General features: G+C 46.9%; 1 protein-coding gene across 3 annotated transcripts in view; it reads left to right on the top strand.

The window, feature by feature from the left end:
- Positions 1-25,932, top strand: part of CARNMT1 (carnosine N-methyltransferase 1) — a 142,334-nt gene that overhangs the window by 113,231 nt on the left and 3,171 nt on the right. For all 3 annotated transcript variants that reach the window (XR_014970369.1, XR_014970370.1, XM_085633068.1), the window contains one exon: positions 24,410-24,513. Coding sequence is in view for 1 of the 3 variants with exons in the window: in XM_085633068.1 (XP_085489194.1) it covers positions 24,410-24,513 (104 nt within the window). In the remaining 2 variants the exon portion in view is untranslated. The remainder of the gene's footprint in view (positions 1-24,409; positions 24,514-25,932) is intronic.

The raw sequence follows: 25,932 nt of genomic DNA, 5'->3' as shown, positions 1-25,932 counted from the left end.
CGCGCCTGCGTGTGCGCGCACACCTTGGCTTCCCTCCGCGCAGAGATGTACAATCTGCGCACACTACAAAGGATTCCACGTCATTCATTTAACTCTTTACTGGAGCCTTTGAAGTGCGCTGATAGTTATGAAGCTGCGCTGCTGAATGCTTTTTTTTTAAAAAAGTTTGTCTTTATGCATGCTAATAATGGGCATATAAATACCTGCAGGGTGCCCTGAAGCAGCAGGAGAGCACCTTAAAGCATTCCCTGCAGTTGAGTCCAATCTACATATCCCTCTGCCCACCCTCAGAACAACGAGGTGAAATTAGGCCGTTTCATCCTCGCCTCAGATTCTTTATGTAACGCCTCCCTGGGGCCCTGCCTGCTGGATGCTTCTTCTGGGAGTGTAGGGTGTTTAAGGTCCAAGTTTGGGACATTACAGAAGAGCCTTACAAGCTACTTGTAAATGAGTTTCCACATTCTCCTGTGTCACAAAGTGAGGCAGGAGTTTTCTGAGTTTCTAAGTTGACAAGGCTAAGCACAGCTGTTGTGTCTGTAATGCTCGGGCATCCAGGTAATTTCATGTTGCTGATTACCCTCTCCCGCAGCTGGTGCTTCTAGTGATGGTGACTGAGTGCCTTTTAGACTACTGAAAATACATGTCCAGGATCTCAGTCTTTGAAAGGTCATAAACCGTTCAGGGGCATTCAGAGTGATTGCACGATTGTACTTATCTCGTTATAAAAACAAGACTGCACATACTACGTAAGGTTAGTGAGACAAAAAGCAAGGGTTCGCGGAGGTCGTCCCAATCACAGGCCCTTACACACAAGCAAGGTCCCTGAGGACTCGCACCCACCTCCAGACAGCTCCAAGTATCACCCTGAAAACCTGAAGGGCATGTCAGACGAGCCAGCCCTGTGTGCCCTCTCCCAGTTTACTCTAGACAAGAGACCTTGTCATCTTTGGGGCCTTTCAGATGAGCCACCGTGGGATCAAATAGTCCTTCTAGAAAGCAGACTCACCACAGTGCGTACCACCAGGCGGCTGCAGAGTCCCCTCCCTCTTACAACTTTCTCAGGCAAGTCTAAAATGTAGAGTAAGAGCTAAAGATAGACGCAAACTGTATTCCTTCTTTGCAAATCAGAATAATTCAAATAATAACTTTATGCAGTAACTTGATTTTAATGAATGGATTAGTGATTATGTAAGGAAACAGTGAATGAAAGAAAGAAAAATGAATGGGCAAGGGAATTGTGGTTTTTTGAATAAGTTTGTGACTGTCCAAGCAAGTAGGAGAATGAACAACTGAGTAGGTAAGTGAAACAGTGGGTGAGTCGGTGAGTGGAGTGAATGTCCAAGTTATTGTACAAGTGAGTGAGTGAACAGTTTAATGTGGGAATGAGTGCATATGTGAATGAATCAGTAATTGTTTGGATTGCAAGTGTGCAAATTAGTGAATGAATAAGCAAGTGAAAAATCTGTGAAAGAGTGAGCAGTAAGTGAGTGAGAAAGCGAACAAGTGTGCAAGTCAGTAAGTGACTGATAAATGCAAGTGATTGAGGTGAGTGAAGAAGTGTGCAAATGAGTGAGTGACTGAGCACATGATAGTGACTTAGTGTGAGTTTACAAGTCAGTGAATGAGCAACTGAGTGAGTGAACCATGAAGTGACTGAACGAACAAATGACAACCAAGAGTTTGAAGCTTCTCTTGAATTTAGACAGAAAAAAATTAGCTTGACAGCGAGCAAGCGAATTGAGTTAGTGCAGAAGTTTTCGAGTCATTAATACAATCAGTGAGTGAAAATAAAGCATTCTGCTGAAGGAGCCTAAGCTTTCGGTAGTCCGTTAGCCACATTGCCTTTACCTCTCTCTCTCCCCCCCCCCCCCCCCCCCCCCACGAAATCTGGTGCAGCATATTCTTCGGAGAAGAATAAAAAAAAATTGTCCAGAAATACTGTTCCTTTACTCATTATTGGACACCATGTGTTCGATTGGGAACTTTTGGTTCATACATTCTGCAGCAAATTCCCCAGCCACCCCAAAAACGAAATACAAAAACATGGCATACTAAAACATAATTCAATAAAAGAATAAGATTTAGGGGTGTAGAGAATTCATGGAGCCCCCCCGAAAATTTGGGGAAAATGATGCAACGGTAATGCTTATTTATGCAAAATGCAATACGGTAGTTCTTTAGAGAACTATCATTTTGTACAATTGTCATTTTATCGCAGGATACATGATGGTTGCCTTGTAGGAAAGATTATTCTCAATACATTTGGCCTGACTTGATTACAGTGAGAAGCCAATGACAAAAGCTATACACCTGATTGGTTTACTGGGAAGGTTAATTCTGGTGCAATAGTTTGGATCTGTCTCATATGAAAAGTTCAGACAAAAGCAGTAGACCTGGTTTATTCACTATGAAACATCTGTTAAAGCCTATCGGCATTTATAGATGGATCCCTACTGGACCCTCTTAAAGCCGACAGATGTATTTGGTTACATGGAATCCCACAGATTAGTTTTTAGGCAAGGAGTTTGGTGTTGAATACTCCCTTCAACAAACCTTAGGGGTGCAAAATTTTCACTGTAATAATTCTTGCTAGGATCTCCTTGGAAGGCCTGACAGGTTTAGTTGTATAATAGGTTTTTTTTTTTATTACAAGATCTTATCTATATAGATACAGAGAGGCTTATGGTTAGCCATCTTCTCCCACTGGTCTGTATGGGTATCATTTACACTTTCCTTCCGTCATTGACATCATAGAGCTTAGGGAAATCGGTCAGTCCACTTCAGTTCTTGTTTCTCCTACCCTATAAGTGACATTTGTCTGACCACATGTGCACATCCATCTGAAAAGGAGTGCCCTTGGTGTCAAAGCTAGTAGGCCAGTCTTTTAGTTTTCCCTTTTCTGCTTACAAGTGCTTTCATTTACTACTTTTTATTTTCATTTTTAAAGCATGCTACAGCTCCAAAGATGGAGCTTATTGACTACTTGCTTACTTCATCTACAGTGTACTGCAACTTGCCCAACTGCTGCCTCCATGCAATGATATTATCCACACTGCATCATTGTTTTACCATTGCAAGATGGTCTACAGAATTCTAACGGGACAGTCGGCTGTAACTATACACAATGTACAATACCATTGCAAGATGTCCACCACTATTTACAATACCATTTTAAGATGTCCATCTGCTGCTATGTTATTGCAAGCATACATCTGCCATTTTTAGCCAATAACATGTTTTGTACTTTTATCTTGTATACATGGTAGAATCTGTGTATGTGTTGTATTGTGGTTGTGTAAGTGGGTGAATACAAGAATGAGCAAGTGATTACAAACCATAAGTAGATGCATTTGTTTCTTGTATGATCACTGTGAGAAGTTGACTTGGTATATGCTGTCCACTAGTCATAGTGGGCACCTTGCACCAGTCCAAACAACCCTTATTGATGATGGGTTTAAAGACCACCTTTATTGAAAGCTATCCTAGTGGTAGCTATGGAGAGCAGCCTTTAGTCTAAGTCTTGAAGGAGTGTAAAGCAGCTTGGTTTACCAGAATATAACCTCTTGAATTACTAAATGAAAGGAGAACCACACTAGGTATATATAAAATATATGTATTTATTTCTAAACACTCCCTACTAATCTCTTTGAGGATTCACAATAATACAGTTCTAAAACGACATTAAATAGCACAATATACAATGGGCTCCGTGGGGGACCAAACATGTACTAAGAGTGGTATAAGAACCATGACTTGACTAGACACAGTGCCTAGAACACGTAGAAACACTGGGACCCCAAGGAACCACCCAAGGTAGTGACACAGGGGACCCATGGGGGGACGCGTTCAGTTTGAGAATACAGGCGAGAGCCCCGTACTATTCTATGGGAAAGTCGTGGTTGGAATTTTAGAAGTTAAGGACACTTAGGAGAGGACTTTGAGCAAGCCCCTTTAGACTATGGGGGAGGGGGGGGGGGGGGAGGTTTTAGGGCCAACACCCTCAGGAGCACCGGAGTACTCTAGTTGCCTCACCCAGGGAAGCTGGGTTCATAGGTGTCAAATGGTGTCTGGAATCGCCGTTGATTTCAATGGCGATCTGCTGCAAAGTGCTGCTGCCGGGTAGAAGAGAAGTATCCTGTGTGATCCAAGCCTGGATCGAAGATCAGACGAACCTGAAAGCAGAGGGGACAGAGTCTGGGTCACTTGCCAGTGACCAGGGGCACGATAGACGAATGCCCACCGATGTCGGGTGTTTCAGGTGCGAAGAGGTGAAGCTTGACTCTGCAGCCAGGAGGCGTCAACGTCGACCAGGAGCTAGATTCGAGCTGTCCCACAAAGGATATCGAGTGCTGCGGTGTCGGTGCTCGGATTGAACCCAACAAGCCTTGGCAACAGCAACCCACGTCGGAAGAGAAAAGATGCCTCGGTGCGAACCAGCAAGGTCCTGGGGACTCTCCAAGCAATGGAGAGTCAGGGCACGTCTGGAGACACCAGGTAAGCCCAATTAAAGTTAGTTGCCTTCACAGGGACCCACCAGTCGACGGACCAGGGATCGCAGAGGGACCTCGAGAGGAATCGCACCATACCAGCCCACGGGACACTCGGTGAGTGTAGGCCAGTAATCTTCGGTGGAGACGCTGCTCAGGTTGTGGACTACAAGTAGCCCAAAGCACAGCCTCAAGGATCGACGAGAAGCATATGCACTTGCAAATGTGCATGTGTCCGGGTGTTCCGGTTCCACAGTCCCCACAAGGGTTACGGGTCTCAGCTTTACTGGGAGCTCGGGTCGGCCTCTGGGAAGTCTGGGAACCCACCTCCTGTGTTGCAAATTCTTCGGAGTCCAGCGGGAGCTTCCGAGATGCAAACCGGTCAGATGCGTCTTAGGTGCCTGCCTTGCAGGGGAGTAACTCCTTTACTCCAAGAGAGATTCTTCGGTCATTTAGCGCCTTGTAGATCGTCGCAGTTCCAGGATTTTGTATCAGTTTCTTCGAGGTAAATCTAAAATGCTGTAGCCAGGGGTTCCTATCTTTTATATATACGCAATAAGGAGCTACAGAGGGAAAAAAAGAACCTAGGCCGCCCTCCTCTCAATCAAGATCTATCAACAAAGGCCTAGGGCTTAGAAGGTAAGGTAATTTCTTGTTAGCTGTGGTTCAAATCCTATTACTTTAGGTATATGATACTCCCCGTTTTTTTTAGGAAAAGGGTAGTCACCCACTAAGCTAGCCACCTTCAATTTTAAAATGAGAGTTTTACCTGTGGCAATCCCCTTGACAAACCTCAAGGTGCATGAATACACAGACTACACCGGGTGTTTTTTCAAATACAAATAGTAAAAGAATTATGAAAAAAATGTGAAAAAATGTGAAAGGGACGAGATGGTACCTCACATGCGCACCACCAATTGAGCCTACTGATTGGTACTCATCAGCTCTGCCCACTTATCATCATTGGTTGCCATCATGCTCCAGAAAGTAATAAAGAAAGTGTCCATATATATTTAAAACTCCTAAAAAGGTTACATGCCATTTCTCAGGACAGTGTTTCAACTCCATTTTTACGTTTATTTATTGCTTCCAGAGTGAACATTTCAAAAGACCTCCCCTGCCTTTCTCTCCTAAACTCTTTTTCAATAAGTAATCCGAGGTTCAACTAAATCCACTAAAAGATGGGCGATAATAAGCTGCTCATTTTCTATTCAGTGCTGGCTACTGGGAATTGGTTCTGTGTAAATCGCTGCTTTCTGACTGTAGGGCTCTGCTATAGAAAACACACCTCCCCCACCACCTGGAAGGCAGAAATGGGTCTAGTGAACCCCCTTAATGTGACAGAGGCTGTGGCCTAACGGTCAGAGCTACCGACTTTGTAGCTGGGGAACCAGGTTAGAGCTTGGCGTCAGCTCAACATCCTGAGATGCGGGGCAAATCACGTAATCTACCCGTGCCTACCAAAAAAATAACAAGCATTTGATATGCAATTAGTCTCGCATTTACGCAAGTTTGAGCTATTGACATTGCAAATAACAATGCCTTTTATTTTTGTTTAAAACACAAATGAAAGGCGTTGTCATTTACAATGCCAATAGCCGAAACTCGCGTAAATGCTTGTGTAGTTGATGTAAGGGACCTGTAATTTATCCCCATCTGACGTCCCTCCGGTTTTTAACCTTACTCAAGTAACCATAAACCTAATACATTTTTACTGGGAGACTTAAGGTAATTTTAAACTTTCCACAGATCCCAATGAAAATCTCCTTAGAAGCGCTCACTCCCTGGGAGGTTGAGACCACACAGACACACTAGGTGTCCTGGGTGAGATCTCAGCAATGAAGCATGAGGAGCTCAGCAGAAACATGGGGGGCGTCTCCTTCTAGAAGGTTCCCCTGTGGTTGCCTTACATAGTCAGCGGGGATGGGGTTGGGCTATGACTGAAATAGATATAAGAGCTGGGGCAGGACATTCATTTTTACCAAATTGGTGCGGTCTGCCCACAATTTGGAACGGTCTTCTAATATCGCCTTGCGTGGCCAGATAACCCGCGTCCAGGTAGTTCTGGATTGTAAGGCCTAAATATTGAATAGTGCGAGAGGGCCACTGGAAGGGGGTGAGCGCCTGTAGGTGGTGGAGTTGCCGGGGCAGGAGAATGAGGTTGAGTGCTTGCGACTTGGCCAGGTCAATCTTGTACCCAGATACCTGCTCATGGTTATGTTAGCCAATTTCTAGAGCTCAGCATTTACCCGGAGGTGTCTTGGCACTAGTCCGGCGAACAACAGTGAGCCTGAGTGAAAAGAAGAAACCTGCTGATTAAAAAGCCATGTCGTTTAATGCTTTCTAAATTGGAGAAGGGAGGGAGTTGCCCTTAGGGCGAGCGGGAGGAGGTTCCAGGATTTGGATGCTACCACCACAAAACTGCTTCCTCCCCATTTAGCTTTTTTAAATCTGATAAAATTGACTTTGAAAGCACCTAACGATCCTCAATTTCTAGTAGGCGTATACCAGGTTAAGGCTTTTTTCAGAAACATGGGTCCAGAGTTAAGAGCTTTGTGAGGCAAAGTGCCTTAAACGTGATTCTCTGTTTCACCTTCAACCAGTGAATGTCTTTCAATGCATGAGAAAGAGATTGGTATCTAGGAAGTCCCAATAATAATCTTGCTGCAGAGTTTTGTAGTACTTCTAGTTTGTCCAAATATTGGGCCTGCAGGCCATTGTAAAGGCCATTGCAATAATCTATTCTCGATAATCTGAGTGTGGATATAACTGACTGACTGCAGTAGGGAGAAATATGAGTATTTTCTTCAGGATTCTTAGCATATTATAAGAAGACGAGATCACCGCATTGACTTGTTTGCCTAAATTTAGGCGGTCGTCTAAGAGGACTCACAAACTTTTGGCTTTGCTAGTGGGAATAGGGAGGGTTCCCATTTCGGCAGGCCAGCAAGAAGCTGACCAGAAGTTTGAATTGTTCCCAAACAGAATAACCTCGGTTTTCCCAGCATTAAGCTTGAGACAGTGTTTATCCATCCAGGTATTGATATGGCTCATACATTGTTTAATGCGGTGACATGTTTCAATAGAAGTGTTCAGCGTGGAGAACACTATTTGCGTGTCAGCGTGGAGAACACTATTTGCGTGTCATCTGCATAAGAGGTCAAAGCAAAGCCAAAAGATTGAACCAATGGGGCCAGTTCTGCAACATGCACACTAAAAAGGGTAGGGCTAAGCGAAGATCCCTGGGGAACTCCACAGGGGAAACTAAAGGGATTGGATGAAAAGGCATCAATGTTGATAGTGTTCTCCCTCTTTGAAAGAAAAGAGGTGAGTATTTTAAGACCAGATTTATATTTTATTTTTCTTCCAAATGGCGGATCAAGATGGAATGATCCACTGTATCGAAAGCCGCAAATAGATCTAGCAAGATCAATGCCGCTGATCCGCCTCATCCAAAATGATCTTGAGTTCATCAGTAGCCTTGATCAGAGCAATGTTGGTACTATGCTCCGATCTGAACCCAAATTGAGTGGGATCCAGGCAGCAGTTGTCTTTAATAAATTGATTCAGTTGAATGTTCAACACCTTTTCAGCTATTTTAGCATGGGAATGGGAGTCTCTAAATCAGTCGATGCGTGGCTGGGTCCTCTTGGTCCAGATTTGATTTCTTGAGTGAGGGCAAGATGGAGGCTTTTTTTTCAACTATAAGGAAAAATGCCCGCTCTGAACATATTCTTGAAGATATCAGTAAAATTTGATGCAATAATGCCAGGGACCTGTTTAAGGACTGAAGGGGGTCAAGGATCATCTGGGGAACCTGATTTAGTAGTGATAATGACTTCTTTGACTTGTACAGTTTGTATAGGACAGAATGTATTCAAAGCATCCATCATGTGGTTACTGGTAGAAGGATCTGACTTAGTGGCATCAGTCGAACGTTAGGAGATAGCCTGAATGGTTAAGAGTCAAAAATTAAGTCTATTTTATTCTGAAAGTGTGCTGCGATCTTATTGCAAAAAGACTAGTTGACCCAGTCCCTCTTGTACTCCGGTTGTTTGGAGAGAGTGCTGATTATTTAATAGTTATTTTGCATAATTTTTGGCTGTTTCAATTTGCATTGAAAAATGTTGCATTTCTTTTACAAGGAGTGATTTATATTTGGTTAATGAGTTTTTATCATTTTTTTTCTCTCCAAGGAGTCATATTGCGCTCTCCATTTTCTCTCTAGGCGTCTACAGCCTTTGCGTTCTAGCCTGAGAGCTTCTGAAAATCTGGGGCAGAAGGGCAGATCCTACCTTGGCGAGCCTTTTTTATGGGCACCAATTGGGAAAAGGCTGAATGAAGCCAGTTAGAGTAATTCACTGCCGCTTAATCCGGTTTTTCCACTAATATAGGCAAGGATGAAGTTAGCAGTCGCTGCAGTTGACTCTGATCGATATTGGTCCCTGCTCGGTACTGACCTGCGGAGGGCTGCTTATTAGGAACTGGGTCAGCTGCAGGGCAGTTAAACGTCAAATAAATAGCTGAGTGATCAGACCAAGGAGAGGGAGTGTTTTGATGCTAGAAATATTTCTATTATTAGAGAAGAGCAGGTCAAGTCGATGGTCCCGCATTATGTGTAGGATCAGTTGTATATTGTGGGAGATCAAGAGCCTCCATAATTTCAATTAAGGAGATAGTATCCCTGTCATCTTTCTGATCTAAATTAAAATCTCCAAGGACAGTACAGTCAGAATTACAATATCTACCTCAAGAAGAGAATTGATGGAGCCTAATAAACAGATTTGTGGCCAGGATGGTGATATATAAGAGCACCTCTGAAAGTATAATTTTTTTGTAAGCTCTGTGTTGAACGACAGGGCTTCAGTCGTCCACCAATATGGTCATAAACTTGGCCCTGAGATGTTCTCGGTAAATGATGGCTAGCCCCTGCCTTTTTTTTAACAGACGATCTTGTCTGTGCAAACGATATCCTCTAGGGATTGCCAAAAGGAGTTCTGGAATGGATGTATCGGTTGCCCAGGTTTCTGTTATGAATATAATATCATATTTATGAAAGCAGGTGAGCTCTGCGGTTTCTAGTGCGTGTTTTACTAAGGAGCGTGCGTTTAGAAGTGTACAAATGAACGCATTAGGGTTTTCTTTTCTGCTGGCTTTGGGAGGAGAATCGAAGATTCTAGGGCGGGTGACAGGGCCCACCAGCTGAAAGCCGCAGGTTGTACAGCTCTCCTGCCCTGCTAAGCAAAAAGCGGGCATATGCAAATGATTACAGTTGAGGATATCTTTAAGATCTAAAGGTTCCTTAATTGGAAAGTGATTCTCTGTCTGGGATCTGGGTTAAAATCGGCAGGGGTTCTGGAGTGTGGCGCAGACGGGCTTGCCTTTGGCTCACCAGCAGCCTGCCTGCTGCATGCTTCCCCTGTAGCCGTCCTGAAATAGCCCTGCAAATTAGGGGGCGTGTCTACACGCCGGCGCTAAGTGCGACCTAAAAAACAAAGGGCAAAGTAAACTGGGATCAAACCTGGGGCCCAGCTACCCTGCTTACTCTAACACAGGCTCCCCTGTGTGGGAAAGGTACTGGGAAAGAAGAGGGTCTCAAATTAAAATGTGAGAAAACAACACATAAAATTATTAAAACGGGCTAATTAGCCCTTCCGAGATGGAGCTCTCCCTGGGAGTAAGGACCAGGCATGGGCAGTGATGGAGCCAGGCAACTCCGGAAAACCGGCCCCGGGAGACTAACTCTCTCAGTGCCTACAAGCAAATAAAAACGTGGCAGTACAGGTAAGAGGATTCAAGTAACTAACTATTGCTCTAAGAGCTCATTGATCTGTAACACCTGGACTACCGCGAGAAGGGAAATGTCTTGTTGTGTTTGGGCTAGAAGATCATCTGTGTATATCAGTACTTTGGGCCAAGAGATTTGTGCGGAGCTCGAACCCTGGCTATGGAGGACATCACTCTGTGAATAGTGGCTTTAAAATCATCCTAAAGGATGTGGAGGGAGGGAATGGGCAAGGAGTTATTTGATAAAATATTCAGTGATAGCATCTTTTATGGTTGCCCGATCAACAGGGTCTCAAGAGCTAAGGGTAGAGCCGCGATCGCGGGGGAGCGCTAGGAGATCCGAGGCACGGTGTCTATGTAAGCTCAACATGCGCGTGATCAGAAATGGAGATATCAGAAATCTGTGCAGATGTGAGGGCTTTTAGGGGGAAAGAAGTGACAAACAGGTAGTCGATGCGGGAGTACGATAAGTGTACAAGTGAATAAAAGGAGTAATACTTTGTTGCAGGTTGTAAGTATTGCCAGACCTCAACCAAACTAGCATCCCAAAGCTCCTTACTTAGTATCCCAGACATGGTTCTTGCTCCCTTCATGTGTGCTGTTTCTATCGAGGTTAGAGTCCCTGACTAAATTGAAGTCACTCCACACCACATTATCACCTCTAACAAGCTGTAGTTGTTCTGAGACGGTGTGTTGTATAAATTGATCTTGTGGTTGGTTTGGAGCATGGAGATTAAGAAATGTTAGTGTGCCTCTGCCCCTTTTCATGGTTAGCGTGATAAATCGCCTGGCTGGGTCCCGAGTGATTTTAACAGCTTTGGTATAACAGCCCCTTTTACAAAGAATAACAATACCAAGGGTCCATGTATGCCCAGTGTTGGAGTGGGTATGTAGGGTGACCATGCAGTTGCAGTCAGTTCAAAGCAGGTGACTCTTCGAAGAGAATATCGTCTGGGTCATGTTGTATGAGAGAGTGCAAAACCTAGCGCCGTTTGCTAGAGGAGTTAAGCCCCCAGACATTAAGAGCACTTTCAGATCATGTTTGGCACCCATGCAAGGGGTGGGGTTATCTGCGTACATCTAGAGAGGCAATCACCCATCCTGTATGTGTAGTGTTGTGGAGTGCAAGTCCCTTTGCTCTGACAAAATACAGTAAAGGCCACGGAAGTAGTGTAGAGACTGAACAGGTAGGGCTTAGTTTTACGAATCTGCAGGGGGTAACTACGGGGGCCGACAAGGCCTAATCTTATAAACCTCTGCATTAAGGGTCAGGAGGAGAGAACCAGACCCTCTTGAGGTGTCGCCCTCTACGGAGAAAAGCTCAGTGTCTGGGCGGGAGGCCCAGAAGCAACTCAAGTGAGTAAACTGCGCGGCGAGTCAGGCCTGTAATGGAAAAGAGAAAATGGAAAATGCAACTGGCAAGCATTCGGAGTGCAATCTCAGCCTTGCCAAGTGGGCTGATGTTCTGTGGGCCAGTGAGTGTTAAAAGCAGTTCAGGTGAGACATGGACATACTCTGCTTGTTTTTAATTTTCCTCAGCCGAGGAGTGGGCATGCTTCGTTTTCAGCTTTTGGAGATGTGCAAAAAATGTCAATCCTCTGACAGATGTCTGCTAGGAATTTCTCCTAGTAGTCCTGCGTGATGGGGAGGGTCTTCGTGGACGAGTCCCTCTTGCTGCTCATTTCAGAGGAAGCTGTTTTAGCCCAAAGGGAGACCACGCTCTGGGCATAGTAGGTCAGGCTGCGCTGCAGCTGACTTCCAGGGTGCTGAACCGAAGACCACAAGGCGATGTTCGCTGTTGAGTGTGAGTAGTTAGCTAATGGATAAGGAGAGCAATGCCCACGTAGTGCAGAGATCAGTGATTTCATGGGGGGGGGGGGGCTCTAAAATGTGGCAGCAGCGTGGGACGGATGGGTCCAAGGGAAGGGCCTCCAGTCCATGCGCCTCAAGGTCAGTGGTGTGGGGGGCAAATGGTCTCAGCAAAGGCCCATGATCATGCAGTTTCAGGCAGTGTCTGTGTCCCCAGCATCAGAGTTCAGGAAGGCAGTAAGGCCACATGAGGGCCACAAACACCCAGAGGACAGTCGCTCCCACTGCAACACTCGAGGGGAGGGGGGGGATGGAGGAGCGGCTCACCACGCCCCCTGGAGAGAGGAAAGGGACAGGAGAGGGACCACACAGAGGCCCCCTCAAAAGAGGCCCTAACCCCCGAGCCAAGCCCAACTAGAAAGGAAGGCCCTGTGCGCAGGCAGGGTGCAGTTGGCCTGCAAGTCCGAAGGCAGTTGGGGCATCCTCCCTCTCAGCAGTAGAAGTCCTGAGTCTTATCGACCCTCGAGCTCCAGGTACCCCAACACTCTCCAGTGACTGCTCTGGCTTGCGGAGTCAGTGCTGTGGCCCCTCCAGGCACTGGAAACCACAGTACAGAACTATTCTGGAAGGAGGGTGGGGGTGGGCCAGGAACATCCACAGTGGGGTGGGCACCGGCAGGATAAGCAAGTGCCCAAAAGGCCACTCGCTGCCCCCAGGAATCCGCAACGGCTGAGGCAGCTGTAGTCAGTGCTCCCCCAGCGCTACTGCAGGCAGGGGAGCTTCAGAGGGCCAGCAGGTGGGCAGATTCTGTGGTTGGTGTTGTGGTGCAATTCTCAACGGCGTACCACACACAGGGCAGCCGCCACAGTCGTGTAGGCCTCCCACGAAGATCAGGGATCCGGCAAGGCCAGGAGCAGGAGCCGCGTCCTACCACTCTCAAGGGCCGATCTGGTCCAGTGCACGGGTCTGTTCAGCAAGAGGCAGGAGTGGGAGAGGAGGGGCACCACCCCACCGGCAGCCTCCATCCGCCTCGAGCCCCTCCCCCAGAGGAGCACCGGGCCAGAGTGTCCCGTGGCAAGACAGCTGCCACTCCGCGTGGCTCCAGGGATGGCCGCAGCGCAGCTGCTCAAAGAGCAGGGGACACAGAGCGTGCGCCAGCAGCAGCGATGGATCTCCACTTCGCTGGGGCCTCAAGTCAGTTCCGGCTGTCCTTCAGCGAACGCCACCTCGAAGCAGCCAGGGCAAGATGGTGCCGTCACTCCACATGACACCAGAGGTGACCGCTGGTCAGCTGTTTGGTAGGTATGAGGGACACCCATCGTGTCCCAATTGGAGTCGTTCGACTCTGGGAGTGTACTCACACCACCAAGTTTAGTTTAGAGTAAAAAAACTAAGCTTTAGGGAGCTTTAGGGCCCGAGGGCTGCAGGAGGTCTAGCGAGCCATGTCTTGACGCCTTTCTCGTCCTTTCCTGTGCCTTTTCAAGGCTTCCATCCCTCAATCCCATGCTCTACACCTCTTCTTGGGGTGTCTTCTGCAAACACAGGTGCCTCCTCTTTTTGCGTCTGTCGTCTACACTTCCCTTCTTTCTCTCTTTCTCACAAATTCTTTCTGCACCTCTGTCTAGAGCTCATTCACCTATTTGTGCACAAACTACTTATCCATCGGTCTCCCTGTTTGTCTATTCTGATGGATACATCTGCCAGTGGATTCCTCACCTTGTGAATATCCCCTGCGCCAGCATTCCACGGAACTTTTTTTCCCCCCCAGCTCTCTACGCTGACGTGGACGTCATAATACCTCGGCTCCGCTCGCGACGCTGTATGACGTCACCGGAGCCATAAGAGAGCCACGTCGTCGTGATGACGTCAGTTCCCTTTTTTCCACGCAGTCAACTCGTAACGGTTTTCCAGCACTCTCCTGCTACTTCGTAGTCTTGTAGTGGGTTACTGTTTTTGGATAAGCTATGTCTTCGACAAGGAAGTCTGGTTTTAAACCTTGTAGGGAATGTGGGGGCCACATGTCTATGACTGACCCCCATGAGGATTGTTTATGGTGCCTTTCGTCGGACCATGATGTGGATGACTGCTCCATCTGCAGAAAGATGAACCCCAGGGCCCTGAAGGAGAGGGAGGCGAAACTCTTCATGGCCAAGGCGAAGAAGGAAAGAAGAGGTAGGAAGAAGGAGAAATCGAGGCTGGAGTTGTCGACTTGCACTCTTCGAAGTCGAAGAAACATCATAAGAAGAGGAAGCATAGCTCTCAGTGCCGGTCTTCGAGGAGTAAGGCTTCGAGGTCGCCGTTGCCTCGGCGTCGAAGCAAGGAAGTTATATCTCAATCTCTATCTCCTCGAATGTCTCCAGAGAGGTCACCTTCGCCGAAGCGGACTGCGGCGCGGTCCCAGGCGCAGTCACCGGCGCCAGAGTCTCTAGCTTCTGACGCCGAACCGGATCAGGAAGAAGAGCCTTCTCCAGCACCAGCTGAGGCTGCGGCGCCAGTTGAGGACACTTCGGCTCCGGTTCCTGGTACTCCTCGACCGGATCCAGGGCCAATCCCATATCTGCAGTTCCCGACTCCGGGTGCAGATTCAACGCATTTCCTCAATGCGATGTATGGGATTTTTCAAAGGGCTGCCTTCCCATCCGGCGCACCATCTGGTCCCGTGGGTCCTATGGCATACACTTTGGGAGTGCCGCAGCATTACGCTCAGGCTCCCTTTATGCCCTTTTTGCCGATGGCTCCTTCGTGGCAGTTTCCGGCGCCGTCTGGTGATCCATCCCGGCTTCGTCTGGATCGGCCTTCTTCGGAGCCTTTCTCGACGCCATTGCCGACTCCTTCGGCTCCACGCCCGGCGGCGCCGACTCCACATTTGGTTCCACCGACTCCGCGTAGGGCGCCGCCGAGGCCGGTTCCTCGGATCCGTTCTAGAATAGAGGCCCAGAGGATTTTGGAAGAGGAGCATTATAGGGAGGAAGTGGAAGAAGGTGAGGTTGATGGATCCTCTGATGACTTTGAAGGCATTCAGGATGCTAGTGGTCTTGATACTACTCCGGAGTGGGAGCATTCTTCTGCTAGGTCTTCACCACCACAAGAAGTGGCCCCTTTTTATTCAGTCATCAAGAAGGATGCAGAGTTGCTGGACTTACAGTTGCCCACTGCAGAGTATAAGCCTAACCTCCTAACTGAAGTCCTGCATTCACTATCTTCGATTGTTGAGCCCTTGTTGCCCTTTAATGAGGCTATTTTAGAGCCTGTGATGGACGTTTGGCGCAAGCCACTTTCTTCGCCTGCAGTCTCCAGACACGTGGCAAGGAGGTATAGGGTGGCTCCGGGGGATTCAAGCATTCTTTTTTCCCACCCTTCTCCAGAAAGCCTTGTGGTGCAAGCTTCATGCTTGAAGCATTCTTCAGGTGCCTTCCCTCAAACACCTGCGGATAGGGATTCTAAAAAGACTGATCAGACAGCCAAAAAAGTCTTTCCTTCAGGAAGCATGGCGCTTAAATCAACCAATGCCACTTGTTTATTGGGGCGTTATGTTCATGCTCTGATGGACTCTATGAAATTATTGGCTACTAAGCTGCCAGAAGAGCCTCTTTTATGGAGGTTGTCACGGACACTCGGGCTGCTGCAAGGCAGGTTATTCAGTCGGGCCTAGACACGGCTGATTCTGTGGCTAGAAAAATGGGGTCTTCGATAGCCACTAGGAGGCAAGCGTGGCTTCGTTCTTCCGGCTTTTCAACGGATGTTCAGGCCACCTTGGTCGACTTGCCTTTTGATGGAGAGAAGCTGTTTGGAGAGAAGGCTGATTCCGCCTTGCAAAGGTTTAAAGATAGCAGGGTTACTGCGAAGTCTTTGGGTTTACAGACTCCTGCTAAGGGATTTGGACTCAGGAAATTTGGAGGATTTGGGAGGTCCTCATTTCGTTCCTTCCGGCAACCTCAGCAGCAGCAACAGCAGCAGCAGAATCCCCTCTATAGGTCGTATAGAGGAAAACAAAGGGATAGGAGAGGTTCTGGCCGCAACCCATCTTCATCTTCAGCCTCCTCTGCTCCCAATGAGGCTTCAGGGAAGCAGCCCTAGATCCCCCATCCTAGATCATGTGAGACCGGTAGGGGGTCGGGTGTCCCACTTTTTGCGAGGTTGGAAATCTGTCACGACCGACCTTTGGGTTTTAAATCTCGTGGAGAATGGGTACGCCCTTCCCTTTCGGGAGTTTCCTCCCCCTTACCCGAGTTTCTGCTCGGAAGACCATCTGCTTCTTCTGCAGAAGGAGGTCCTTGCTCTACTACAAAAAGGTGCGATAGAGGTGGTTCCGGAGCAGGAAAGGGGTCAGGGATGCTACTCCCGGTATTTCCTGATTCCCAAGAAGGACGGCAGATTGAATTTTTACCTGAAACAGGAGAAATTCAGATGCTGACCCATGCACAGGTTCTTCAAGCGTTTCAGCAAGGAGACTGGATGGTGTCGATCGACTTGCAGGATGCGTGTTTCCACGTCCCAATCCTGAAGTCGCACAGGAAGTATCTCCGTTTTACGGTTGGGTCGCAACACTACCAGTTTGCGGTCCTCTCGTTTGGTCTTACTACTGCACCTCGAGTCTTCACGAAGGTGATGGCAGTGGTGGCTGCTCATCTCAGGAGGTCGGGGATTCCAGTATTTCCCTACCTGGACGACTGGCTTCTGAAAGCAGAGTCCCAAGAGATGGTGCTACATCATCTGCAGGTAACATCTCAGCTGTTATTCGACTTGGGTTTTTCAATCAATGTGCCCAAATCTCACCTGGTGCCCTCTCAACGCAACCTGTTCATAGGGGAGGTACTGGACACTACTGTGTGTCGAGCATTTCCTCCTCCTCAAAGAATTCTCGACATTCAGGAGATGATCCCTTTATTCCAAAATGGAGCGGTTGTTCCAGTTCTAGAGGTCCTTCGACTGCTCTGTCTGTTCGCCTCCTGTATTCTGTTGGTCATGCACGCTGGCACATGAGGGCACTCCAGTGGTGCCTCCGCAGGCAGTGGTATCAGCACAACGGAGATCTCAGGGAGTCTGTGAGGATCTCGGGAGAAGCTGCAGGGGATCTGTCTTGGTGGAGCGTGGAGGGCAATCTGTCTCAAGGAAAGCCCTTTCATTTTCCTCCATCGGTGGCCACAGTGATAACGGATGCCTCCACCCTGGGGTGGGGTGCTCATCTGGGGGATCTGGAGATCAAGGGTCTTTGGTCTCCAGAGGAAAGGTTGCTTCACATCAACCTTCTGGAATTACGGGCTATACGTTTGGCGCTCAAGGCCTTTCTCCTTTCCCTTCGCGGTCAGTCGGTGCAAGTCCTAACGGACAACACTACCGCGATGTGGTATGTCAACAAGCAGGGAGGAGTAGGGTCGTGTCGTCTCTGCAGGGAGGCGTTAAGGCGCTGGTCCTGGGCTCAGGATCATCATATTTGCTTGATGGCAAATCATCTGGCCGGGGTGCTGAACGTACGTGCGGACAGTCTGTCGGCAGTTCTCGGCCGACCACGAGTGGAGGCTCCATCCGGAGGTGGTTTGTAACGTTTTTCGGACGTGGGGGACTCCTCCGATAGACCTATTCGCCACCCGCGAGAACGCTCATTTCCCGTCATTCTGCAGTTTCCGTTGCAGGGGACGTTGGGGGACGCGTTTCAGTTCAGTTGGGCCTCACAACTCCTTTATGCATTTCCTCCCATACCCTTGATTCCTCGGGTTCTGAGGAGAATTCGCCAAGACCGGGCCCAAGTTATTTTGGTAGCCCCGGATTGGCCAAGAAGGGTGTGGTACACAGATCTACTTCACCTCTCATCGCACCCTCCGCTCCGTCCCCCTCTCAGGGCAGACCTTCTCTCGCAATCGGAGGGGCAGGTTCTTCACCCCACCTCCAGAGCCTGCACCTTCATGCCTGGAGATTGAACGGGGCAACCTGAGTTCCTTCTCTCTCCCGCCTGGTGTGGTGGATGTTATTTTATCGGCCAGGCGACACTCCACCAAGTCAATTTACTCATACCGGTGGTCTAAGTTTGTTAAATGGTGTGGAGAGCGATCCGTTGATCCTTTAAAAGCCCATCTTTCTAATGTGCTTCAGTTTGCTCTTTCCTTGGCTCAGCAGGGCTGTGCTGTGGCCACGGTCAAGGGCTATCTATCGGCCTTATCGGCTTTTCTGTGTCTTCCAGATCAGCCGTCATTATTTAAATCTCCTATTGTATTAAGATTTATCAAAGGTCTTACTAATAGGTTTCCACCTACTCCTTTTGTAATGCCACAGTGGGACCTTAATCTTGTCTTAACTTTCTTGATGGGGTCTCCTTTCGAGCCCCTTCATAGTTGTCCTTTAAGGCTGTTGTCTTTTAAGACGGTCTTTCTTGTAGCCATAACCTCGGCAAGGAGGGTAAGCGAGCTTCAAGCTCTTAGTTCTAAACCCCCGTTTTAAACCTTGCATGCTGAAAGGATTGTTCTTAGGACCAGGGCTGCTTTCCTTCCTAAGGTAGTTACTTCCTTTCTTCTGGGGCAGTCTGTTACTCTCCCTGTGTTTAATCCGCCTCCTCATCCTTCCAAGGAGGAGGAAAGACTTCATCGACTGGACCCAAAAAGAGCTGTGAGCTTTTACTTGGACAGAACGAAAGACTTTTGTTTGGACGATCAGCTCTTCGTGGGCTATGTTGGACATTCTTAAGGAAAAGCTGTGCACAAGCGCACTCTGTCCAGATGGATCATCCTAGCCATCAAGATCTGCTACGCCCTTGCTGGTAAGGTTCCTCCTGAGGGGATTAGAGCTCATTCAACTAGAGCTAAGTCTTCTACCTCGGCTTTAGCCAGGGGTGTTCCTGTTGGGCCTCCCTCCATACTTTCGCAAAACATTATTGCTTAGACTCTGGGATGAGGAGGGAGGGACACTTTGCGCGCTCTGTCTTGCAAGACTTTTTGGTATAAGAATGTGGACACACTCCTCCGGAGTGGGATTGCAGTGGGAATCTATTCACAAGGTGAGGAATCCACTGGCAGATGTATCCACCAGAAGAACAAGTTACTTACCTTCGGTAACGCTTTTTCTGGTGGATACAGTATCTGCCTGTGGATTCCTCACTGGCCCACCCGCCTCCCGGTTGTCCACCTTTGTATACCTTAGAGGATGTCTTGCTTGAGATGTTATACTTTGTAGATTCTTTCTATCTGGTACATTGGTGGGAAATGCTTATGTTCTTTAGCTTTCCTTTTGTATATGTACTATGTATATTTGATCGAATGTTGTATACTTTGAATCTGTCGTTGGTCCACCTGTTTGCCTCGGAGGCATGGAAAAAATGGGTGGAACTGACGTTCTCATGCCGACGTGGCTCTCTTATGGCTCCGGTGACGTCATACGGAGTCGCTAGCGGAGCCGAGGTATTATGACGTCCACGTCGGCATAAAGAGCTAGGGGAAAAATAACAGTTCTGTGGAATGCTGGCGCAGGGGATATTCACAAGGTGAGGAATCCACAGGCAGATACTGTATCCACCAGAAAAAGCGTTACCGACGGTAAGCAACTTGTTCTTCTGTGCAGCTCTCACCCCTATCTATCTACCTTGCCATGGAATTCCACTGCACAAATCCACTCCACACCTCACAATTCCACCCCCACACAATTCCACTCCAACCCACAATACAGCCTCTCCAAACCAAAAAACTTGGGTAAAAGACATTGTCATTTTCAATGCCAATAGCTCTAACTCTCCAATGCTTGTTATAATTTCTATAGAAAATTCTTTAGGTATTAGGTTTGATCACAAGATGTCAGGCGTGCCACACTTCTGTAATAAATATAGAATGTTAGCAATCTAGTTGTTAATTAGAAGAATGTGGGGAGGCAGATGTCAGGGACACTTCTAATAATTGAGGGTAGGGAAGAGGCAACAAATTGACCACGCTGGGCTTGCATGCAGGAGGGGCAGTGGCAGCAGAACAGACCATGGAGGGCAGAGGCAAACAAACCAACCATGCAGGACAGCCAAGAGAGGCTGTGGCAATATAAAAGACCATTGAGGACAGAAGGAAGAGGCAGTGGTAGTACCACCAAACATGACAACGGACCCAATTCAGGCAGGAGACTCCCGATGTTTTGAAGCCCAAAAGAGATTTATTTAATCGGTCTCATGCCTAAAATCTCGTATTTCTCAATGCAAGTCAGTGGGGAAAATCAATTCCCCAGGTTTCGCCCCCCCCCCTCAAAAATCACACTATTACCAATTTCAAAATGTTGGCAAGTATGATACATCAAATCAATGAGAACAGGAGTAATGGGTTAGGGACATGGATTTGGATAACAGATGGTAGGAAGGAGATGGGCAGGGGCACCAAACTGACCTTACAGGGCTGGTGTAGGGGGTTGCAGCAGCACAACACACCACACTGGACTAGTGGACCGGCAGTGCAGCACAACAGACCATGGAAATGAATAGGAAGGGGACATTGCCATGCACATGGACAACAGAGAGCGAGGTGAAAGAGGCAAGGGCAGCAAGCTGACCATACCGGACAGACAGGAGGGACAGTTGCAGTATAACTGCCATGAAGGGCAGGAGGGAGGAAGGGGGCAGGGGCACGAGAACCAACCAGACAAGGAAGGAGGGAGGGGATAGGGGCATGCACATGGAAAATGGAGGTCCGGGGGCAGGGCTGGAGCAGCAAGCTGACCATGAAGGCAGAATGGGCACTGGAAGCAGAACACACCATGTTGGGCAACAGTGAGACTATGATGGCATACACACAGTCAATGGAGGGAAGGTGAGAGGTGGTCAGGGGCAGCAAGTTGACCGCACAGGACAGGTGGGAGGGTTAGTGGCAGCACAGCAGCCATGGTGGGCAAGAGTGAGGGGACAGGGGCATGCACTAAGGACAATGGAGGACAGAAGTGATGGGTAGGGGCTGTACACAGGCAGGGCAGGGGAAGGCGTTTCACAACATACAAAGCGGAGTAGGCATGAGAAGTTGCAGCACAACAGAGCATAGAGGGCAGAAGGGAGTGGTAGCAAAAGGAACCAGGGGGCAGGGGATAGTAAATAAGTATGTTAATGTGCATGATTAATTAAAACCGGGGAGGGGATAGGAGAATGGAACTCGGGCAGGCAGGGTGAAGGTGGCAGGAACAGGCAGCAGTCATCTGACCATGCTAGGCAGGTGGAAGGAGCAGTGGCAGTTCAACAGAACACTCAGATTAGATAGGAGGTGCAGTGACAGGTCCATGGAACATGGTGAGCAAAAGGTGGGAGCATGGGCAAGCGCAAGACATCGGGGGGCAGAAAGCTAAGCACAGAGGCTAAGCCGGAGGATGATTGGGCATATAATTGGATAACAGGGGGCAGGAGGAGTGGGCAGGGACATCAAGCTAAATGGAGGGCTGTGGCAGCACATCGGACCATGCAGGGTAGGCGGGAGGGGGTTGGTGCATAGACAGCAGATGGTAGGGAGGAGGTGGATGAGGCAGCAACTAAGTGTTCATGACAGGCGGGAAGATCACTGGTAGAAATAAAGCCACATGACTGTAATGCATGGACTTGGACATGGGAAGGCAAGGGGGAGGGGGGCAGGAGCAGTAAGCTTGGGCGGGGCAGCACAATGCCAGGGCAGGCCCTGCATACAACTCCCCCACCCCCTCATTGCGATGGGCATTTTACTTGACGTTAAAAAAACCAACAAAAAAACGAAATTCACTGCACAAAAAAAAGGTTACCGGTACTTCTACTTGGGAAATGGAATTTTTAAAAAAACTTTAAAATGCACTATAAAAAATGTTACATGGACGGTATAGTTAGGCTCAGATTCCACTTGTACGAAACCATTGAAATTCAGCAGTTAGATACCTGAATTAACTATAACTTACGCCCCGCAATGCACTGCTTATGACCTCGCTTATTAAATCACTCATGACCTGGTCAGTGACATCACTCTTGACCTCTCAAATTACATCACTGAAGACATCGAGTGAGTGTAAGTATTTCGTAAAAGGGTCTGAGACTTAAAGCTATATACTGAGTTACTGCATACGTTAATGTGCTATTCTTCCTGTACTACTGGGTGATACTATTTCTAACATATGTGATCCGAGTGGTTGTGTGACTGTATCCATGTGTGAGTGTCTGTATGGTTATGTGAGTGTCTGTATGGGTGTTTGAGTAGCTTTGTGGGTGACTGGCTGTGAGAGTGACTGTATGGGTGAGTTAGTGGGTGTGTGAATGGGTGTATGAGTGAGTGACTAGGTGTGTTAGTGGATGTATGGCTAAGTGAGTGGCTGAGAGGGAGTTTGGTTAAGTGAGTTGGTGTTTGAGTGGCTGTATTGGAGAGGGAGTGTCTACGAATGACTGTATTGGTGAGTGAGAGGATGTGGTAGTGCTTGTATGGATGTATTAATGGGTATGTGGGTGGGGTGTGTGTGTGTGCTTGCATGGTTGGGTGAGTGGCTGTTGAGAGTGTCTGTCTGTCCTGTCTGTCTGTTTGTCTGTCTGTGTCTCCCGAGTAGCTGTATGGGTTAGTTATGAGTAGCTGTATGGGTGAGTTATGAGTAGCTGTATGGGTGAGTGAAGGGTTATGAGTGGCTCTATGAAGGAGTGAGTGGTTATTTGAGTACTTGTATGGGTCTGTGATATGTATATGGGCCTGTGAATGGCTATGTGAATTGTGTGGGTGTTTCGGTATACGAGAGGTTTATAAGGGTGTGAGTGGTTCTGTAGATGATTTCATGAGTGATGTAATATAAGGTCACTAGCAGTGTATTACGGGGGCATGAGATTGTTAGCTCATGTAATTATAGCTACTGAATTTTAATGTATGTATAAATATCACTAATACAAAACCAAAGAAATTCAGCCGTTTTATTTACCTGAGCGAAGTATAACTTGCGCCCCTGCAATGCTCTGCTTATGACCTTACTTTATACATCATTCACGACCTGGTCAGTGACAACACTGATGCTATCACTCATGACCTCATCCATTGAGTAGAAGTGTTTCGTAAATGTTTCTGAGACTTACAGATATATACTAAGCTTCTGCATAAGTTAAATTACTATTCTTTCTGTACTACTGAGTGATACTATTTGTAACATACGTAATTTGATCTATAATTCCATTCTTAAAGCGGTTGTATTATTTAGCAGCAAACTAGCCTCTACACTGGCACATGTCCCTTGCTGATGTATGTGTATGGTTGTGCTCTGAGACAGTCTAAGCTGTTCATTAGGACTTCACTCCACAATGATGACTGAGGCTAGTTCTTTTTTATGACATGCTGGCCAGTTTCCTTAGATCTCTGTCCTTTGTGATGAATGAGTGTAGTAGTAGATACCAATAAATGTATCTGTTCACTAAGACCTTTCTCTATGGTGATGGTTCAGTGTAGTAGACATTTGCTACAGACTGACATATCTTCTCACACCTTTCTCCAGGTTGAAGAATCATTTTACTAGTGGTTTGTGACACAGTGGCCTGTCTGCCAAGACCTCCTATACAGGTTGTATGTTGTAGTGGTTTGTGTAAATCTGACATTTGGACTAAAACATCTTTCCAGGTTCACGAATGGTGGTGTTATGGTTTGCAGTAGACTAGCTTATACGGTTAGATGTTTTACTTTGACCATTAGTGTTTAGAGTAGTGGTTCAGAAGAGACTGGACTATCCGCTGAGAATTGCCTCTTATGTGGTAAGTGAGTGTAGTAGTTGATAAGGTTACAGTGAGCTCTGCTGTATGTTTCTAACCTGTGTCGTCTTATTTAAAAAAAAAAAAAGTGTGGTATTTTATGATGTATACTTTGCTGGATTATATCATCAGAGAGGTAATCAGTGATGTCACTGACCATGTCCTGTAATATGTGAGGTCATAAGCTGTGCATGGCGGGGGCATAAGTTATAGTTTCCTCGGGTAACAGTAACTTCTGCATCTCTATGGTTTCTGTGTGTAAAATCTGAAGCAAACCAAAACACCCCTGTAACTTTTGTTTTTTTCACTGAATAGATTTATTCATTTGTAATTTTCTAAAGTTGGACACGAGCCATATGTTGACCAAAGGTTTGTCAGAATGCAACTACAATCTCCGAAAGAAGTAATGTCGGGAAATTTGGTGGTTTTTTGGTTTTTTTTAATTGCACTTTATTGTAAAAGTTTCTTAACTGTAAATCCAAATTAACACTTATCCTTCAGGGAATCAGTTGTTACTATCTGGGGATGGCTGTAAGCACTTGGCTCTAGGTATCTGCAGATCTAGCGAATTTTGAATTACAAAGGTTAAGTGCTTTTCTTTGTACATCAGATTTGACCAGATAACTGATATGCATTGTGTTCCCTGTTACAGGGCCTCTGTTATACCATTTTGAAAATTTGGCAAATGAACTTTCAATAGAACTGAGTTATGAAGATATAAAAAATGTTATATTGCAGTATGGATTTCACTTGGAGGTAAGCGTACATAACAGAAAATACTTAACTTTCTGTGAATGTAATTTAGCCTGCTTTGATACTTTTCGGTGTGAGCAGACTCAGCTCTTAAGTGGTGAATGTCATCCTTTGGTTTCAGACTATAAGAGTGTACATGTACTTAAATGTGCAATCTGTTACATGGCATGACCTGAGACTTTGCCTTGTTTAGCATGTACTCTCACATTCTTTCATACATCTGTGTTTTTACTAGAAAAGTAGACCAGGATGGTTCGAACTCTAAGAGTATTTCATCTGAATATACACATGTAGTCTTGCCTTTTTAAAGGTGAATATAAATGGAATGATGTAGTTGCAACCTTGCTGCTCAAGTCACCCTGATGTCTGCCTGATCCTAAAGCCGAACACTGGAATTCACCAAATGTCTGGCGATAGTGGCAGCTAATCTCGAAAGGAGCGGCATTCAGATATTCCCATACCTAGATGACTGGCTGATCAAGAGCGTCACGCAGCAACTCTGACCAGTTACGTCCGCATTAAGGGATAGGTTTCGATTGTGGTTTTATATTCGGTCCTGACTAATGCCAAGATCATTTGTGAACATAAGTGACAAACATGTTGACCTTAAGAGGAAGTTGGGGTAACTAGAGCCCCAGGACTTCCTTACTTTTCCCTTTTTTAATTATATCGGCTGGCGCCCAGATTAAAATGTTAGTGTTAACAGGAAGGTTTTCTTCAAGAGCAACCCTACGCTCACTGCCCTATTCCTTTTCCAACATATTGCTCCCTTGCATCTCACAGGCTTAAGCACGCCTGTTCCGCAATGGAATTGGAATGAACTCTATGATGAAGCATGCCACTAGGGGGTACCTCTGGTGGGTGAGAGTTCTTTAAAGCAAAATGATTATTTTCTCCTTGGGTCGAGGGGAGGGTTCTTAGATTGAACCAATTGAGTTGGATTCTATAGTTTGTGTAAAGTTCTGTGTCGGAGGAGGACTAGCCCATGCTCTACAGCACCTCTTTACTCCCCTTAGTTGGTTTATGGCTATCTTGAAAGAGCACATAGGGCAGAATGCTCAGGTTTGTCGGCGTTACCATCTTCATGATGGAACCCCATCCATGGGCCTTACGTGTTAGCAGTGATTTCCAGAAACAAATGACCGATTAGCAGAAACATTGGCAACATAAACTGTGCCATCTTGCTGAAAACCTAAAAGGGACCAGTAAACAGCCTTTGGGTTGATTTATTTGATATTAGGTTAACACACTAGCACACAAGGAAACGCAACCCCTCTAAGGAGTAGACATCAGAGAAGATTTTAGATTTTTTTTTGCAAGTGGTGCTGTATATTCAAGCAGGCCCTCATGCCATGACTGTTTAATTCCTCTCATTCCATTATAAGACCACATCTGCCAGCCATGGATGACTCCTTTACCAAA

Source organism: Triturus cristatus, chromosome 2_1, assembly GCF_964204655.1.
Source record: "Triturus cristatus chromosome 2_1, aTriCri1.1, whole genome shotgun sequence".
NCBI lineage: Eukaryota > Metazoa > Chordata > Amphibia > Caudata > Salamandridae > Triturus > Triturus cristatus.
The sequence above is the reverse complement of the archived record's forward strand: the minus strand, read 5'-3'. Positions and strand labels throughout refer to the sequence as shown.